Source organism: Rattus norvegicus, chromosome 3 (genome assembly GCF_036323735.1).
Source record: "Rattus norvegicus strain BN/NHsdMcwi chromosome 3, GRCr8, whole genome shotgun sequence".
Classification (NCBI taxonomy): Eukaryota; Metazoa; Chordata; class Mammalia; order Rodentia; family Muridae; genus Rattus; species Rattus norvegicus.
The window spans coordinates 164,266,592-164,285,824 of record NC_086021.1 but is presented as its reverse complement, the minus strand read 5'-3'; the positions used below and the strand labels follow the sequence as shown (position 1 = coordinate 164,285,824).

Here is a 19,233-nt window from a genome sequence, read left to right as displayed (position 1 = left end):
CTCACATCCAGACCCACAGACAGAAGCAGAGAGCACTCTGGGAATGGCATGAGTCTTTAGAAACCTCAAAGACCCTAGAGACACACCCACCCTAACAAAGCCACACCTCGTAATCCTTCCCAAACTGTATCCAGGCTGGCCTTGAACCTCCTACGGTCTTCTCTCTAGTCTTCTGAGTGCTGGGATTCACAGTGATCATATCCATAGTTTTTTTTTTTATAAATTGTATTGTATGTGTGAGCACGTGTGCATGCCACAGCACGCTTGAGGTAAGAAAACAACTTTTGGGATTTGGTTTTCACCTTCCCTGTGGACTCTGAGCATTGAACTCATGCAGTCAGGCTAGTGTGCTAAACCTGTTGAGCTGCCTCAAGAACCCTGTCTGAATTTATTTTTTCTTTAAGGCAGAGTCTCGCTGTATAGCCCTGACCTCAAACCTGCCGTGTAGACCAGGGTGGCCTCTCTAGTGCTAGGATTAAGGACATGTGCCTCTTTCACCGCTGAGTCTGTTATTACTGAGTGCTAGTCCAGTGTGTGAACGAATATGTGGAGCTTCTTAAGTTTAAGTTTTAATCATGTGCACGTGTGTGTGAGGGCTGTGCACTCAGAAGAGAGTGGCGGATCCTTGGAGCTGGAGTTAACAATGGCTGTGAGTGCTGGGAATTGAACTTTGGTCTCCTAATCACTGAGCCATTTCTTCAGGACCCCCCACTCCCTTTAACACCTATTTGTTTATTTGTTTGTTTATCTGTTTGTTTGTTTTTGAGAAGAGGTTTTCATATTTAACCCAGATAGACTTTAAATTCACGCTGTAGCCCAAGCTTGATCCGAATGCCTCAGCTTCCTGAGTGCAGTGTTACAGGTGTGTTTCAGCGTCCATGCTCAGCTTAGAAATTCTTTAATCAATTTCTACTGTTCAGTATTTGGGTGGTTTTCTGATATTTAGCTACTTAAATAACACTACAATTAGCTTTGTCATGTGTGTTAATTTTTTGCATTCACAACCAGGTATTTTCTTAATAATCAGCTCTAGAAATAGAACCTACCAACTCATGATATTTTAAATTTGTTTTTAAATTTGTATTCTTATCATATATTCATGGGAGTTGGAGGTTTAGCTCAGTGGTAGAGCACTTGCTTAGCAAGCGCAAGGCCCTGGGTTCGGTCCTCAGCTCCAAAAAAATATATATATTTTGAATATCATAGGAATTCTTATTTTCAAATACTGTTGCTAAATCATTTGTAAGGTCTATAAATACTCAGCATGTAACATCAGATGCCATGGAACCGTTTATGTACAGTGTACTAACCTTTGCAGGGTAGCTCATAAAAATGGCTTAGCTCTTCCTAAGACATTGTTTCTTCTGGGCTGCTTCTGATGTTCTTTCTTTAGGGCTTTCAGTTTTATTTATTGGGTTATGTATAATAATTACAGTCTGGGATATGGCTCAGTGGTAGAGTACTTGTATAGCATGCGTAAAGCCCCTAGCTTCAATCTCCAGTGAAGAAATTCTGATGTTATTATGAAGGTTGTGGTCATTTTGCAAGAGACAGATCTTAACAATAAAGAGTTTTTCTGTCTGTATTCCCTGCCTCTGTATCTGTCTCTAGATGTTAAGCTCAGGTAGGCTGTCCCTTATAAAGATACCTAGTGTCCACCAAAATAAAGGATATATGTTACATCAACCAGAAGAACTTGCCTTGGGAAATGTCACCTTTCTAATCGTTTTGTTTTGTTTTAACCTCGTTAGAGCTCTTGTGGGGTTGCCTAGGTTAGCTTTAAGCTTTGGGTTCTAGGGATCCTTCTTGCTCAGCCCCCTACGTAGCTGGAATACAGATGTGTGTCACCTTGACCAGTACTAAAAATGTCACTTTTGTTTATTATTATTATTATGACTGTTATTCTTGTTATTAGTATTGATATGTCCCTTTAAAGAGCTACTTAGAAGTTGAAGGCAGTAGGGTCCTAAGTTCAAGACCCGCCTTTGCTTACATAGTGCACCAGAGAGGCAGCCAACCAACTTAGACCCTAATTCAAAATTTTAAAAGAAATGCCAGTCGTAGTAGCACATGCGGTAATCTCAGGTTTGGGGAGGTAGATGTGTGAGAGTCAGGATTTCAAGGTCATCCTCAGCAATACAGTGAGGAGTCTGAAGCCGGCCTGGGCTGCGAGGAACCTGTTCCTGCTTAGGAAGAGCTGACATGTCGGCTTAGCAGGCGAAGGAGCCTGCCACCAAGTGTGACCGTCTGAATTTGATTCCCAGGAGCTGCACGATGGAAGGAGAGACAGATACAACTCTCACAAGTTCTCCAATGGCTCTCACACTCCTGTGGACAGACACAGATAATTGTTCTTTAAACTCGTGGGGAAAATGGCTCTAAGAAAATCTCAGAGCTATAGTTTGGTACCACAGAGAGGGTTTTTACTGTATGCCTTGATTTCTGTTGAATAAATTCACAGTCATTTTAAAGTGTTATACACACAATTTTGTTTAATATTTTATGAACATTGCAAGTTGGCTTAACAAATTTGTGTGACCCTCCTGGGAGGCTATTTATCAGTAATCTTAAAATGTTTGTATTTTTAAATTTATTCTGCCTTTTGTTTTTGAGACAGCGCCTCTTTGTGTAGCTCTGGCCATCTGGAACTCACTGTGTATCGCGGGGATCTGCCTGCCTCTGCTTCCTGAGTGCTGTGATTAAAGGCATGGGCCACCATGCCTGGTTATTTGTTCTTTTGAGAGCCAGTCCTAGAGCAATACAAAGGGTTGGGTGTGTAGCTCTCACTCAGCAGAGCACTTGCCTGTCATGCACGAAGCCATAAGTTCAATTCCCAGCACTGCATAAATTTTGTGTGCTGGGGTTCTTTCTAAAGTAATACAGACATAAAGCACACACTTGTCATTTTCTTTGTAAATTTCATTTTAATTTTAAAGATTAGAAATAGTTCAAGCACTTGGTAAGAATAAAATAAATTTATACCAAACAAAAAGCAAGTCTTTCTCCACCCTACCTTATCTCCATGTCTCATGGACATTTGTTTTGAAGCCGGGCTCTTCCATGTTGCTGGACATTTGTTTCCCCTGTTGTCTGCTATAAATAGAGACTATCACAGTGTTCCTAATCTATTAAAGTATTCGAAGAATTCTCTCTTAGCCGAATTCTCTCTGAACCACTTTGATTCTTCAAGTAATGCCTAGTAATAATTTATTCAGTAAAACTGGATTAGTTGTACATACTTAAGCCCTGTTTCTGTCGCATTATATAAACAGTAAAAATTAAAGCTAATATAATTTACTTTCACTGACTTTATTGGCTTTCTGAGACAAGTCTCACACTGTTTATCATAGCTGAACTCAGCATGGTGGTGCAGAGAGACAGGGGAGTCTGGAAGGGGATTGTTTAGGCTTCTGTCCTCTTGTATCTCCACTTCCTGATCTGTAAGATGGGGATGTAATAGTGATTGAAAAGCCTGCAGTTGGGGGCTGGAGAGATGGCTCAGCAGTTAAGAGCACTGACTGCTCTTCAGAGGTCCTGAGTTCAATTCACAGCAACCACATCGTGGCTCACAACCATCTGTAATGGGATCCGATGCCCTCTTCTGCTGTGTCTGAAGATAGCTACAGTGTACTTACATTTAATAAATGAATAAGTAAATCTTTAAAAAAAGAGAAAAGAAAACCTGCAGTTTATGACATGTGGCCTGCTCACAGTTCTGTTTGGAACAAAGTAGTGCTTGAAGTTTCCCCACTAGTCTGCTTAGACTGCTTTGAGACAGCCTTTCCTGTTAAAAGAGCCCAGTTGGCAAGAGATGTGAGTGCGCTGGGCCTGCCCCGAGCCGTTCCTCTGCCTCCTGTTGCCTCACATGCTGGTGCAATTTCCTTTTCTGATAGTCCTCTGGGACCTCAGCCCTTTTGGCCAGTATTCTGGTCTGCCCCACTGCCTGCCCGCCCTGGGATAGGTCACTGTCTACAACCCAGTCTCTGACTACATATCCCTTCCTACATCTATATCCTGAGCCAGGCCACTGGCTTCTTGTCTCATTCCAACTTCTGTCTGTCTCCTGCTCTGGCCTGCTGTTGTGTCACTTACTCAGGCCCTCAGGAAGGTGCTGTCCCTAGAGGCACCTTCTTGCCGAGGCTTGTTGTGGCCCCCACCCTGATACAGAGCTGGAAAACTTATTCAGAGTTAGATTGGGAAATGCCATTCCCCGATACAGCAGCTGGCCCTGCATCTACTTAGCTGACTTATCCTAATGTTTTTTTGCCTGTGATCAGGCCAAAGGTGACATTTTGCTCATGAAACCTAGAGCTTATATGGGCTGTACTTGCAAATACTAGTAATTTGTATCAGTAGGGGTAAAACTCATATCCCTCTTGTCACAGGTCTTCCTGGTTAGACATTATTTCACTTGTAGATGTGTATATATTTGTTTCGGATTATTTTTGGAACTAAGCCCTTCATGCTCTGATTTCTCCCTGCCCGTTGTGACTTTATATGGTAGATTGCAACATTTAAGTATATCAGGTGTAACACAAAATATAAAACTGGGCTGGGGATGTAGCACAGTTGGCAGAGTGCCTGTTGTGATGATAACTAGCACTTGATAGACTAGAGGTGGTGTCTCTGCCTGAGGACCCAGCATTTGGAAAGCAGAGACAGGAAGACCGGAAGTTCAAGGTCTCTCAACTACGTTGCAAGTCCAGTCTGAGTGATAGAAGACCATGCCTCAAAAAAAAAAAAAAAAGAAAGTGTGTGTGTGTGTGTGTGTGTGTGTTTTCTCTTGTGGATGCTGGTAGTATCCTGCCTCTTATTCTGGGTACCAAGACTCAGTATTTCATAGTAGTTTATGCTAATAGTTCCTATGTCTTTCTTTTTTGTTTTTGTTTGTTTTGTCTTGAGACAGGATCTCAACTATTCTAGACTGACCTTGAACTCACTATATAGCAGAGAGTGACTTTGAACTCCTTTCCTGGTAGTACAGCAGGCTTTCCGTGTGGTCCTTGTCCAGAGTCCCTGCCCCACCATCTGTTAATTAGCATCCCACCTATTAGCACTGTTGCCTGGAATCCTCCCATCCGCTTGTGCTGTTTCCTCAGATGCTGGGTCTCCATTACTCACTGTTCAAAGCTCAGGTGTCAGCATCCCCTGTGGGCGTGGCCTCCTCAGACGTACTATGTTCCTGTATTTTGTATTGTTTACTGGGAGCTCCATGAGGACATACCTGAGTCACCTGACTCCCTGACATCCAGCCTGTGTTTGACACAGAACAGACTCTGGTGTTTGCTTATCACAGTTTGTCTGAAATATTTGGTCACTTTTACTACTTCTCATCTTCCTTGTCCCTTTGCCAACCACATATCATCTTAACTTGATGGCTTCTTCATTCTTCCTACCCTTTTTAGATTTCCTCAAAACCTACCAGCCCTTTCCAAGTCTTTGTGAACCTCCATGCCTGCCTTACTGTCTCATACCCAGACACCAGGCCATTGGTGTAGGAACACCATGCTTCTACCCCAGAATTCAGGTCTCAGCCCTCCAGTCGCTGTTCTAGAAAGCATCCCCATGCTAGGCCCTCCAGTCACTGTTCTAGAAAGCATCCCCATGCTAGGCCCTCCAGTCGCTGTTCTAGAAAGCATCCCCATGCTCAGCCCTCCAGTCGCTGTTCTAGAAAGCATCCCCATGCTAGGCCCCTGCATTCTGAGTCCTTAATTGCTCATCTGTGGGATCTGATCCATTCTAAAGTAGATTTGTGTTACACTTCTCAGGATGCACTACCCTCTGTTAATGCTTGTGGCTTCTTCCTCAAGGACAAGGAGATTGGTTTGCGTTCTCTCTCTCTCTCTCTCTCTCTCTCTCTCTCTCTCTCTCTCTTGACATAGGGTTTCTCTGTGTAGTCCTGGCTGTCCTGGAATTCAATCTATAGACCATGCTGTCTGGCCTTGAACTCAGAGGTCCACCTGCCTCTGCCTCCCGAGTGCTGGGATTAAAGCCCGAGCCAGCACCTTCAGCTGTGTGCTTGCTTTTTAAAAGGCTCTCCTATCTGTTACTGATTGGTGTTCATTCATCCAGTCAGTTACACATTCATTGTGCTGCAAAAGGAAGAGACTCAGAATTAAGAAAGACGTACTGCCCTTGAGAAGTTCCCAAGACAGACAGGGAAGAAAGGGCAAACTGGCATTCCTAGAGCCTCCTTAACAAGAGTTGAAAGGATGGACTGGGGTGGTGGGCAGCTCTAGGTTCTGTATTTAACCTTACTTCTATGCCTTGGTTTCTACCTGTGCGAAATTAGTAGAATATGTGCTTTTATCACAAAAAATGTGTCTCAAGAAAGTGAGCTGAAAGTTCTTTCGCGAGCTGTTGTGATGTTTCCCTGAAGGCCTCCTTGAGTCTGGCACCTTCCTGAGGTAGACATTACACAATGCATGCCACCTAGAAAGGGAGCAGCAAACGTTAGCTGGAACTACTTTTGTTAACTCTGCATGGGTTCTGGGGCCACTGAGGGATGACAGGAAGGGCTCAGTCAGTCAGAAGAGCCTGAGCGCAGATACATGGCTAGATGGGCGTGCTGTTTCAGCACCTCTTCAGTGGTGGTGTGAGCGGAGGGCAGGTGTGTGGGCAACTGCTGAGAGGTGGGGCAGACAGAGCACAGATATGAGGTCGTGCTTGCTCTTGGAGTTTGAACTTAATCCAATCGATGAGATGGGACTTCAGAAGTCTGTCTGGTGGAGTCTGTCTGTCTGTCTGTCTTATCTGTCTATCTATCTATCTATCTATCTATCTATCTATCTATCTATCTAGATACCTATCTATCTAGATATCTATCTAGATATCTATCTATTTATCTAGATATCTATGTATTTTTATAGGCAGGCCTTGAACTCACAGAGATTTGCCTGCTTCTGCGTCCCAAATGCTGGAACTAAAGGCGTGTGCCACCAGCATCACTAGCACCACCACTGCCCAGCTTTGTTTTTGTGTTATTTTGCTTTTTGTTTTCTAATACAGGGTTTCTTATATAGCCCTGGAACTAGCTTTGTAGATCAGGCTGACCTCGAACTCACAAAGATCCATTTGCCTCTGCCTCCCAGGTGCTGGGATTAAAGGTATGCGTCACCACCGCTGGGTTCTGAGTTCTGGGAACTCTTCAATGATATTCTTGGCTTGAGATGCTTTGCCATAGTCCTTAACTACTATACAGCTACAGTCAACCACATTACAGTATGTCCCCCCTTGATCAATTCTACAGAGGCACACCCATTCCCCTAGTCTCTTGCTGTCATCAAGTTTAATTAGTGTGATTCGGTGCTGAGCACAAAGGGCCTCCCCCCGCTTGACATACACTGGCTTTTCACAGCTGGACGCAAGCACACAATGATGGGCCTGGCCCTTGTCTGAGTCTTTGGCAGCTTTGGCAGAGCCACATGGTAGGCCGTAGTAGATGAGAGTGTTTTCCAAGATTTGTTGTTGTAAAGCAGGATGAGCAATTCCAGCAGCCATGCCTTGCTTGCCCATGGCAGTGACTTATAGGTGAAGTCTGACCTTGAACCTCTGCTGACACGTGACGTGGCAGTGACAGGAACAAACTGTATTTTGGTTTTTGAGACCGGGTCTCAGGTAGCCCAGGATTGTTTCAGCTAGGCCGAAGGTGGTGTTGAGTTCCTGGTGCTCCTGCCTGCCTTTGGGAGTGCTGACATTACAGGTGTGCACTGCGGTGCCCGACTTAGTCAGTGTAGATTAGTCACTGCCTGTTTTAGAAGAGTCATTTGATGTTTCGATGAGGGAAGGGACCAGCTAGAAAGAGATGGCTGAACACTGGTGGCAGGTGAGAGCAAGCACTGACTTCAGAAGTGCACCTTGGGTCTGGGGACTGGTGTAGGAAGGAATGTCGAGCTGAGGTATCCCGCTGGGCTGCGATGCCACTTATTCACAGGAAGCAGGCAGAAGAGTCTTCTGGCCAAGATTTCCATTCAGGCATTTCGAATGTAGCTCAGTGGTAGAGCACTTGCCCAGCAAAGTCATGGATTGCACTCCCTAATACTAATAAAACAACTAAAATGATTTAATTGTTGTTATCTAATTATTAAATTATTTAATTATTATTATAAAATTGTTATTTAAGATAATCATCCTAGGGCTGGGTGTGGTAGCAGATACCTTGAATCCTAGAACTCAGGAGTCAGAGGAAGGCAGATTACTGTGACATCCAGGCTAATTTGGTCTACATAGTGAGTTCCAGGACAGCCAGGGCCACATAGAGAGACCTCGTGCATAAACAAACAAATAAGACAGATTGCGTTTTCCTGAACTCCAGAGCACATTTTCTAAGACATTTCTAAGTTCACCCTGTTCCTTTCTTACCCTTTTTTCTCCCTTGGGCCTTACAGACAGCTGTTCCAGACAGGCAATTACTGATTTTAGGCAATTAGGGCAGGAGGTAACTGTGTTTATCTCAGTCTCTGGTGCCTCCTGGAGCACAAGTTGAGGTGATGGTCGTGCATTTTAACATTATTTATAAGAATGAATGAACTGGAACAATAGCCTCCCAACTCTGACAGCACATACATGTATGGGTCTACCAAATGCGTACAAAACGTGAAATAAAAAACTCTCTCTAGGGCTGGAGGGATGGCTCAGTGGCTAAGAGCACTGACTGCTCTTCCAGAGGTCCTGAGTTCAATTCCCAGCAACCACATGGTGGCTCACAACCATCTGTAATGGGATCTGATGCCCTCTTCTGGTGTGTCTGAAGACAGCTATGTACTCATATACATAAATCTTTTTTTTTTCTTTTCTTTTTTTCGGAGCTGGGGACCGAACCCAGGGCCTTGTGCTTGCTAGGCAAGCGCCCTACCACTGAGCTAAATCCCCAACCCCATATAAATAAATCTTAAACAAATAAACAAACAAACAAAAAACAAAACAAAAAACCGAAAGCCTGGAATGTTCAGCCCACATGCTGTGTCAAGTTTTGGTTGGTTTTTTTAAACTCTCTAGCATTTCCCCACTGTTAGCCAATTTCCCACAACTTGTTATTCAAACTTTTGGCAAGGTCGTGGACTCCTGAGCCTACTTTTGCCTTTCTCATGGGTGCCACCTCCCTGTCTCAGGGTGACTTGGTTCTGGTTCCAGAGTCCATAACTCAGTAGGTAGGGGGAGGCCTCCCTTGGTGTCAGGACCTGGCTCGGCCTGTTTAGAGTCTGCTCAGCTGTTTTAACAAGACAGACGTCTGAGCGTCTGTCTGCTGCTCATCAGTACAGTGGAACAGCCACTTCCTCCTGTCCCTGCCACCGTGCTACTGGCTATTTTGTCCACCACAATTATCCTTAGTTTGTACTTTCCTGCTTTGAAGAATAAATGTTCATTCCACTTCCTCATCTTTTTCTCATTTCTGTTTTTAAGATTAACATACAAAATGATGGTTTCCTCATGGCCTTTCATACATACGTGACATTATACTTTACTCTCTTTCATTCCATTTCCCCATATCCTATCCCCACATCCTCTGTCTCCCCCAGTTAGTGTCATTTTAAAACCACATGCACTCCATTACCGCGTTTCCCACCCTCCTTAAGCTCTTTTCTCTTCCTGTCATAATCCTCCTCTGACTCCATCGCACGCGCTCCAGCGTTTTCCCCTCCGGTGGTGACTCTGACATGTTTAAGGTCTGTAGACTGCTTGAGGGTGACACAGGAAAGCACTTGCTCAAGTCAGTAGACATAGTTTAGTGGTGAAAGAGCTCACTGATCATCTCTGTCCGTGTCCCTGGGAAAGGTGTAAAGTTCCTTGGATTGAGTAGAGTGAGGGAGGGGTCTCTTCTTGTGAAACACCACTGTGAAAATTTCTGTTATTTTTAGTAAAGAGTTGATCCCATACCCAACAGAGGAACAATGAGTGCTGTTTTATCCACTGTAACCATCAAGGGACGTGCACTTTGAACCATTCTATTCGACCGATTTCTAGGTCACTTCAAAGCCTGTATTGAAACCCCTAGTCTTAGTTTAAAGGTACATTTTTTGAAAGTTTTAAAAAGAAAACCAGCAAGCGGATCCTGACGGTGTAAGCGTTATCTCTTCAGATTTCATCTAACACGGTTTCTCAGTATCTTTTCACATCATCGTAGGTTCTTTTAGTACATGCATAGTGATTACATAGCAGTGCATGTTGTGTAGAGAATAGACTCATTATTAATAAAAATTTTACTCTTAGCTCGATGTGATGGAGAACTTACACAGAAGAACTGCTGCAAGTTTGGCGCCAGCTTAGGCTACAGAGCGAAACCAAAAAATAAACCAATAATGTGTCTTCATTTAGAAAAAAAAAAAGAAGCACGCAGCTTCAAGGTAGCTGTGTTACAGAGTGTGAGCTATGGTGAGACACAGAGGGCTTGGTTTCTACCCCCGAACATCGTGAGCAGTAATCACAGGTCCAGTAACTTGGTGCATCAGACACGGAGCTTGATAGATGTTATCTGTTTGTAAATCTTTGGACCGAGGTTTTATTAAAACTTTTCGGCTCTGAAAAATTCTTAAGAAGCATGTCCGTGGCATCACAGGCTGGTGAAGGCAGTGGTTTTGACTTCCATGGTTTCCTTTCGTGGGAACTGAGCCACGTAGTTCCCTTCTGCCTGAGTTTGCAGAGCATCCTGCATGACGGGAAGCACTTGGCGGGTGACTGAGCATTTAGGAGTTTCGTGGTGATGTGGACGTGGTGACTGAAGTCCTGATTGATGAGGCTGGGTTATTCCACACCTTTGTTTCTTTTCACAGGCAGCGTTTTCCTCAGTGCTATTTTTCTTGCCTTAGCAACATACCAGTCTCTGTACCCAATCACCTTGTTTGCCCCAGGACTTCTCTATCTCCTCCAGGTAAGCACTTGCTGGTGCCACTGCCCAGTGATACTCACTATATGGCCTGGTCCCTTCCTGGGGGTTGGGGTGGGGGTGAGCAGTGGCAGGAAGGACTTAGGCCAATGACAGCATCGGAGCAAGGGATGAACCTCAGTGCTTGGGTGCTTGCACAGCACACGAGGCTCTGGTCCAACCCCTAATATCACAGAAACAAAACAAAACATTGTTTAAAATGTTTCTGGAATTGGGCCTTGAACTGAAGGCATCCTACTTCTACCTGAAAAGACAAAGACTAATATGAAGCAAAGGCGACTTCAGAGCCACCAAGTCTAACTGTGTCTGTCATTGCAAGTGTGCAGGGACAGTTCACTGAGATGTTTGTGGTGGGGATCCACTAAACACTGTATTGTGTTTCACCTAATATCCATAGACCTCTTTGAGTTCATTTAAAGTTTTTATTCTTACCAAGAGCACTTGCCTTGTGAGGGACTTACAGCGATTAAACAAAATGGGGGATTTTAAACTGTGTCTGCTTCAACAAGCAGTTAACACCACACTAATGAAAGCAATGGTGGGTATTATCCTTTTTTAAAAATGCAACACACTAACCGGCCTTACACCCTTACCCCTGGCTGACCTCTGCACTACTGTGGAACCCAGGCCTCTTTGCAATGACAAGAACACAGTAAGTGGCCACTACAGAGCACGGTAATCAAAGGATACCGAGGGCTGACGCTTGAGGAGAATACCCCGCATGTGAAGCACTTATGCTAAGCCCTTTCAGACATCATCTCACCTTAATCTTAAACACGTCATGGGGTAGGTTATATTTTTAGCCATGTGGTGAGGAAATAGATTTCACTTAGACACGTGAATTAACACAGGGATTTTGGGCGGTTCAGTCACTCACCTAGGCCATCGAATGACAACACTGAGCTCTGTGCTCAGGCAGCCCGACTCAGGAGTGTGCTTTCAACCATCTCTCTTCCCAGCTCATGAGGAATGTACACCCCTGGGGTGTAGCCTGGCAGTAGAGCACAGTGGTCAGCTTTCATGAGGCCCTGGGTTTGCTACCTAACTGCTTCCCTACCCATACACAAGAGCACAAGGCAAGAGCTGGGAGCTCCATGCCGGATCCAAATGGATCCCAGCCCGTCCTTACAAGAGAGATGTTTGCTGAAAGTGAGTAGTCCCAGCATCGGGATTCAAGTCCAGGAGAGTGGTTTACAGGCCAAGTTAGACTGTACAGCTCACTCATTAAAACAGGCCTTGTCTTACCATTATAACTTATTGGTGATACAGAATCATATTGATGTACACAGTGGTAAACGATTAATTTGTTCTTCTTTATTAGTGATATATATGTAGTAGAAATTTGTTTTCCTTTTCTTCTTTTTGTACTGAGAATTGACTGTAGGGCCACACTCATGCTAGTCACTAAGCCTCAGCCCTTTTTTTTTTTTAAATTAAAATACTATCTACTAAACAAATACTGTCTAATAAGTCTACTAAAGCCCAAACTGTCTTTGTACTCAGTTGTAAGGCAGGCATTCTCAGTAACTGGGATTGCAAGCTTGTATTACCAGTCTGAGCTTGAAGTAAATCAATCCTCCTTCCCTCTCTTCCTTCCTTCCTTTCTTTTTGCTTTTTTTTTTCCCCCATGGTAGAGTCGGGAAGAAGAGCACCGGGTATCATCAAGTCCTTTGCTTTTTTTCCCCTTCCTTTCTTCCTTTCCTCCTTCCCTCCCTCCTTCCTTCCTCCCTTCCTTGGCTTCCCCCACCTCCCTCCCTCCCCCCTTCTTTCCTCCCTTTTGCTTGCTTCCTTCCTCCCCTTTTTTCCTGTGTACCTTCCTTCTGTCCCTTTACGAATCTTTTTTGTATATACATGCACATACATGTGTCATGGTTAGTTTGTGTGCATCCATGTGAACGTCCAGAGGCCAAAGGAGATATCTATCCTGTTCTAGTGTTCTCGCCCTTGTTCCCCTCCACTGAAGTTGGAGTTAGGCTGGTAGACACAAAGCCCCCAGTATACGAGGGTTGCCTGGTGTTTGCAGCCATGCCTGGCTTTTGTGTGAGTGTGGGATTTGAACTTGAGCCCTCGTGCTTTCACAGAGATATAAGTGCTCTCTGCTTTCTGAGCTTTCTTCCTAGCCAATGAAAAGCGTTTCCTTATTTTCTAATTGGATCTAAGTCTGTGAAAAGTTTTATAGTTATTATATGCAAATCCAGATTGTTCATCAGAACAGAAAGCTTGAGCCAGACTCTGGTGTCACCAGCAGTGCCCACAGAGAGTGAACTGCTTCCCTGGCTACCAGCACTGGCTTTTCAAGTTAGATTTATAGTTGCCAGTTTAATAGATGGATCATTATGTGGTGAAATTATTTTGTTTGTTTTGTTTTTGTTGAATCCAAGCACTTTTCATATAACAATAGGTATTTGTCGTGTGTGTGTATGTGTGTGTGTGTGTGTGTGTGTGTCTGTGTGTGTGTGTGTCTGTGTGTGGTGTGTGTCGGCCAGAAGTCCAAATGAGGTATTCTCTAGTGCTCTCCACATTTTTTTTTTTTTGAGACAGAGTCCTACTGTGTGGTATTCTGGGTCACTATGTAGACCAGGCTGGCCTCAAATTCAAGAAATTTGTTTGCCTTTGCCTCTCTAGTGCTAGGATTAAAGGTGTATACCACCATATGGTACGTCTCCACTTAATTTTTTAGAGTGCCTTTCACTCTTTCACTGAACTTCAGTGACGCTCACTGATTGAGCTAGACTGGCTGGCTAGCAAGCCCCCAAGAGCCACCCATCTCTCCCTCCTCAGAGCTGTGATTACAAATATCCATGCTAGACATTTTAGGGATGCTGGGGGATCCTAAAACAACAAGCACTTTACTCACTAAGCTAACTCCCTAGCCAGTCTATTTCCCTCTTCCCTTCTTCCTTCCTTTCTTCCTCCTTTCCTTCCCCCTTTTGCTTCAGCCTCCCACATGCTGGGACTACACATGTGTGCCACCACAGCTGGATTTTCCCTCATCATTATATGCATATCCTTTAGGAAATCTGACCTGAGACTAGCAAGATGGCTCATCTGGTAAAGGTGCTACCTCCAAGTCTAATGACCAGAGTTATACCCCAGAGTCCTAATGGAGAAAGAGAACCATTCCTACAGTTGTCCTCTGACTTCTACAGGTGCAGCACATGTATGTACAAATACATACATACAGATATTATAAACACATGTAATGGAGCCTGAATACAGCGGGGCTTACATTTTAAATTAGGTATAGAATAAAAATAAAATTAAATAGATGATAGATAATAGATACTATATAGATAATAGGTGATGAGTGTTTGATGATTCTATCATCTCAACCTTTTTTTCCATACTTGAAATTTCTCAGAACAAGACAAGAGGGACTAGGAGACAGTTTCTGGCATCTTGGTTTGGACACCCTTGGTTTAGCTTTTGTCTTTAGTTTCCTCAATCATAAACTAGGATAATGGGCCAGTAAGATGGGTCAACGCATAAAGCAGTTGCTGCACAAGTCTGACAACCTGAGTCAGACCCTCTGACCCCACAATGGAAGAAGATACCTCACTTGCCAAAGTCCTCTGACTCCCACACTCACACCACGGCACGAGCTTCATGATTATGTGTCACGCACATAAACAGACACATATACAAATACACACACAGTAGAAACAGTAATAATAAATTAAAATGTAAAATGTGATAAGAGCACCTATTGAAGCAGTTGATGCATGCTGTGCACTTGAATGCAGTGTGGTGGGAACTTGGCAGTGCAGTTACTTGGTATGCACCTGGCAACAATGTGGTCATGGAAAGACACAGTTAGCAGCTTCTAAATATGAGGAGCAATGGAGGAGGGGAGGTGAAGAAAAGGACTTCTCTTCTAGAATCAAAGGAACTCTAAAGTGAGTGTACTTCCTCTTTTGACAACATAAATCTGCCTTCATTTTGCTGGTAGTTTCTAGAGACTGCAAAATGTAGATAGTGGCTAAGCTAGTGTCTCATCAGAGCCAGAGGCAGAGCCTGTTTTTCTGTTCTCTCAGGAGACACAGGGTCAGAAGCAGGGATGCTGCATCTGGCTCCCTGGTGAGTCACTCATGAAAATGATAGTTTGAGCCCATCTGGTCCCCTCCCCCAACTCTGCTCTTCCTTTGACCTTGGCTTGGAGCCTAGTTTCCAAATTAGAGAGACGCTTACAGTGTATGATCTGATAGCACGCAGAATAAAACAGAGAGTCCTGATATGCCCGGCACTGGAATCCACAGTGAAAAACAAGCTTAGTGCACAAGACTGAAAAGCTGAGTGGAGCTCCTCATAGTGATACATGTTTGTAACTCCAACACTCAGGTGACTGAAGCAGGGGGATTGGCATAAGTTTGGGACCAGCCTAATTACATAAAGGGGTCCAGGCTAGCATGGGGAACATAGCAATCAAAACAAAACAAATATAAAGAAGTGGGGGAGGGGAGAAAAGGCCTGAGGCTGTGAGGTTGATGAGGGAGACTAGGAGTCAGGCTAAAGGAGCTCCTGGAACAGTCCAGGAAGGTTTTTCTTCCCTCCTCCATTTTGCTTGGAGTGTTCATTGTCTGCCCCCCCCACCCCCACCCCCTGTTGAAATCTCCTAGGGGCTGGAGAGATGGCTCAATGGTTAGGAGCCCTGGCTATTCTTTCAGAGGACCCATGCTCCCTTCCCAACACCCACATGGCAGCTTGCAACTGTCTGATCCAACACCCTCACACAGACATACATGCCAGCCAAACACCAGAGCACAGGAAATAAAAATAAACAAGTCATTAGAAAAAGACTTCCCACATGCCCTTTTGGACTTCAGAGACTTAAAAAATATGAAACACTTCATGAATTTGTATGTCATCCTGTGTAGGGGCCACACTCACCTTGTCTATATCCTTCCAGTTTAATATATGTGCTGCCCAAGTGAGCATTTTGCTCGGAATTCTTTCTGATATTTTTTAAAAATGATTTATTCAATATATATATATATATATATATATATATATATATATATATATATATATATATATATATATATATATGAGTACACTGTAGCTCTGGTGTGTACACTGGTGTAGACACACCAGAAGAGGGCATCAGATCCCATTACAGGTGGCTTGTGAGCCACCATGTGGTTGCTGGGACTTGAACTCAGGACCTCTGGAAGAGCAGTCAGTGAGCCATTTCTCCAGCTCCACTTGGAATTCTTAAAGCCTTGACCCCCATGAGTGCTTTGAGGCCCAGTTCTCTGTCAGTGACAACAACAGACACCAGCTCTTTTGTAGGCACTCTTTTAATTCTTTTTGTTAATACAACCTGACCTCTTGTCTTTGAATAGAAGAACTTATAACCTATGATTTCCGTACTTTTCTGTGTCTGAGGTCATTCATAACACCTCACAAGGGAGTCAGTTCTATCATGTTTTCCTTGACAATTTGCATTGCGTCTTTCCCTGGCCTTCTTCAGGAGCAGCCCTTATTCAGAATTTCTATGTCCTGCTCCATTTCCCCAACATTTTCTGTTAGTTTTGCTTCCAGGGTGGCTCCAGGGCTGAGGTGGCAGATGTGTTAGCTTAGCTTTATCCTTGTTATAAACAGGCAGAATACAGGGCAAATCTTGATCATGTGTTTATAATTCACAGTTCTGAGGAAACCATGAACTTCTCGTCTCTCTGCCTCACTAGTTAGCTACTCTAGCCCTTTGTTATATTCCAGGCTAGGGAGAGACCCTGTCTCTACAAAAGAAGGAAGGGTGAGCAGTACCTAAGGGGCAACAACACCTGTGTGCACATATATGTGTACAGTCACAAAGGCACACATATATACACTCAAGTAACGGAAAGTGTGAATTTCAGATGAATTTTTAAAAACACAACCTTCATGAAGATATGTTCATGTTTACATGTGTGTGAGGCAAGTGTGTGTGCAGATGCACATGAACATGTATGTATCTGCCTGTAGACGCCAGGGGATGATGTTGGCTGATTTCATTGTTCATTCTCCACCATATATATTGGTGCAGGGTATCTCACTTGAACCCATAATTGCCCAATTTGGCAGCTTGAGTCTAATAACTGGCTTTTCCCCCTTTTCATATCTTGAAAGAAAATGGTTTCTATGGAAATGCTTTAGAGCATTGAGAAGGGGGACTTTAGTTAAATAAGTGATGGGACACTAGCCTAGCATATACAAGGCTCTAGGGTCAGTGTCTAGCCCCCCAAAAAAACCTCTCTCTTCTGTAACAAGGTTTGGATTCTATCACAAGAAGCCCTCAACAAATAATTTGAGAATCATTGTCCCTAAATGTTTACATAGTTTAGTAACAGTATGCCTCCTGGGATATTGGGTATACGTATCCATGAACCTTCAAATAGGGTCCCATTTATTTTGTTTGTTTTTGTTTTGAGACAGGGTCTGTCACTGGCTTAGAACTCAGAAAATAGGCTAGCCTGTTTAGCCAGTGAACCCATGAAATCCCCGTGTCCACCTCCCCAGTGCTGGACTTACAAGCACGCACCACCACAGCCAGTAGTGATTGGCATAAGCTTTAGGAATTAAACTCAGGTCCTTGTTTTTGCACAGCAATCCTTTTACTGATATAAACTATCCCACCAGACTTCCTGGCTTCTTTTGAAGAATTCCAAGCTCCGTCTTCTTCACATAGAGCGTCCCCTCTTCCCTTACCCTAGTCCCCATGCCTCATCTCTGTCATGCTTGTTACCTGTGCTGCCTGCAGGTATTTGATACTTGTTTTTGTTTGTGTCTATGTATCAAGTGCTCACTAAAAGGTATAGAATCAATGCCTGATCCAGTGAACATCCTGAGTGCTGATGCCGTGATCTAGAGATACTATGTACCCACTAAAAGAAATGTTTCTTAGAGAAATGGTGATTCCAGTACAGGGTGGTCATAGAAGAACAAGATAACCAGATAACAAGCCACCAGGCACTACTGAAGTCATCCCAAAAGGACTCAAGATCCAATCTGACAGAGTCTCCCACTGACCGAAGATGGACTCCATAGTATAAAATGACTGGGGCTATGGGACTGAGAGCGGAGCACAGTTGGTAGAGTACTTGGCCTGGGTTTCATTCCCAATGCCCCACAGTGCAATCTGGTCTGATGGAGTCGCATGACTAGGGAGGTGGGGCAAGAGGAGCTGAAGCTCCTGGTCATTCTTGGCTGCACAGTGAGTTTGAGGCCAACCTGGGTTACATGAGACCTTGTCTCAGAAAACAAACAATACAAGGGCCATGAAGATGGCTCAGCAGGTAAAGGAGAAGCCCGATGCCTAAATTGGTACTTGGGTGCCCCCCAGGTGGGCGGAGAGAACCAACTCCTGATAGTTGTCCTCTAATGTCCACCTGTGTCTTACACATACACAAGCAAGGAAGTACCCAGCACTACGTCATGAGCACTGCAGGCATGTGGTGCCGGGATACACATGGAGGCAAGCCACCATGCATGTAAAATAAGAATAAATCTTAACAAGAATCTTAAATAATATTTTTTGAAAAGGATGGAGTTTCTTAAAGTAGACACAGGAGCAACTGACCATAACCCTCCCTCTTGGAAGGTGGAGGCGGAAAATAAGTCACCAAGAACAAGGTCCAAACAGAAACTTACTCATGGAGGCCATAAAAGGGTATCAGACCCTCTGGAACTAGAGTTCTAAACAGCAGTCACCATGCAGGTTCTGGAAATCAAACCCAGATCCCTTGGAAGAACAGCCAATGCTCTTATCCCCTGAACCATCTCCTTAGCTCCTGACGGATCTTCTTGTGATGATGGAAAATGTTCTGTACTTACCTGGTCAGTACAGTAAATAGTCACATGCACACAGATACAGTAGCCACACAGTACACGGTAATCACAAAATGCAACAGTCCCAAAGTACAATAGTCATAAGCCACATCTGGCTATTGAACACTTGCAAAATGCTAGTGAGGCCAGGCAGTGGTGCTGGACATCTCTAATGGCAGCATTTGGGAGCAGAAGCAGGCAGTGAGTTTGAGGCCAGCCTGGTCTACAGAGTTCTAGGACAGCCAGAACTGGAACTAAGGAATTGAGTTTTTATTTGTATTTTTCATTAATTCAGATAGTGACAGGAGGCTTAGTGACAGCACATTGTAGGGAAGAAAGATACGTGTGGGCAGAGTAGAGCTGGTCAGAGGTAAGCTCAGATAAGCTCAGATGGAGATAAGTCTCATGTAACTCTGGCTGGTCTGGAACTTAATATGTAGATAAGGCTGGCCTTAAACTCACAGACTCTGCCTGCCTCTGCCTCCTGAGTATTGGGATTAAGGTCGTGTGACATCATTCCAGGAACCCATTTTTGCTCTCTGGGC

At 44.1% G+C, this 19,233-nt stretch overlaps 2 protein-coding genes and 1 non-coding gene across 7 annotated transcripts in view; 1 reads left to right on the top strand and 2 right to left on the bottom strand.

Annotated features, from left to right (window-relative positions):
- Positions 1-19,233, top strand: part of Pigu (phosphatidylinositol glycan anchor biosynthesis, class U) — a 96,434-nt gene that overhangs the window by 55,620 nt on the left and 21,581 nt on the right. For all 5 annotated transcript variants that reach the window (NM_181637.2, XM_039105329.2, XM_039105330.2 and 2 more), the window contains one exon: positions 10,770-10,867. In NM_181637.2, the coding sequence (NP_853668.1) occupies positions 10,770-10,867 (98 nt within the window). The remainder of the gene's footprint in view (positions 1-10,769; positions 10,868-19,233) is intronic.
- LOC120101922 (40S ribosomal protein S12-like) lies at positions 6,971-7,653 on the bottom strand. The gene has a single exon (XM_063285102.1). It carries the CDS (start codon positions 7,513-7,515, stop codon positions 7,114-7,116), a length of 402 nt encoding a protein of 133 aa, XP_063141172.1. The 5' UTR covers positions 7,516-7,653; the 3' UTR covers positions 6,971-7,113.
- Positions 15,713-15,816, bottom strand: Rnu6-524 (RNA, U6 small nuclear 524). The gene has a single exon (XR_005503018.1). It is a non-coding gene; the product is annotated as a U6 spliceosomal RNA (small nuclear RNA).

What these genes read in the sequence shown, in the direction of transcription:
- LOC120101922 (XM_063285102.1), bottom strand. Translation starts at nt 7,515, where the DNA reads ATGGGCAAGCAAGGCATGGCTGCTGGAATTGCTCATCCTGCTTTACAA.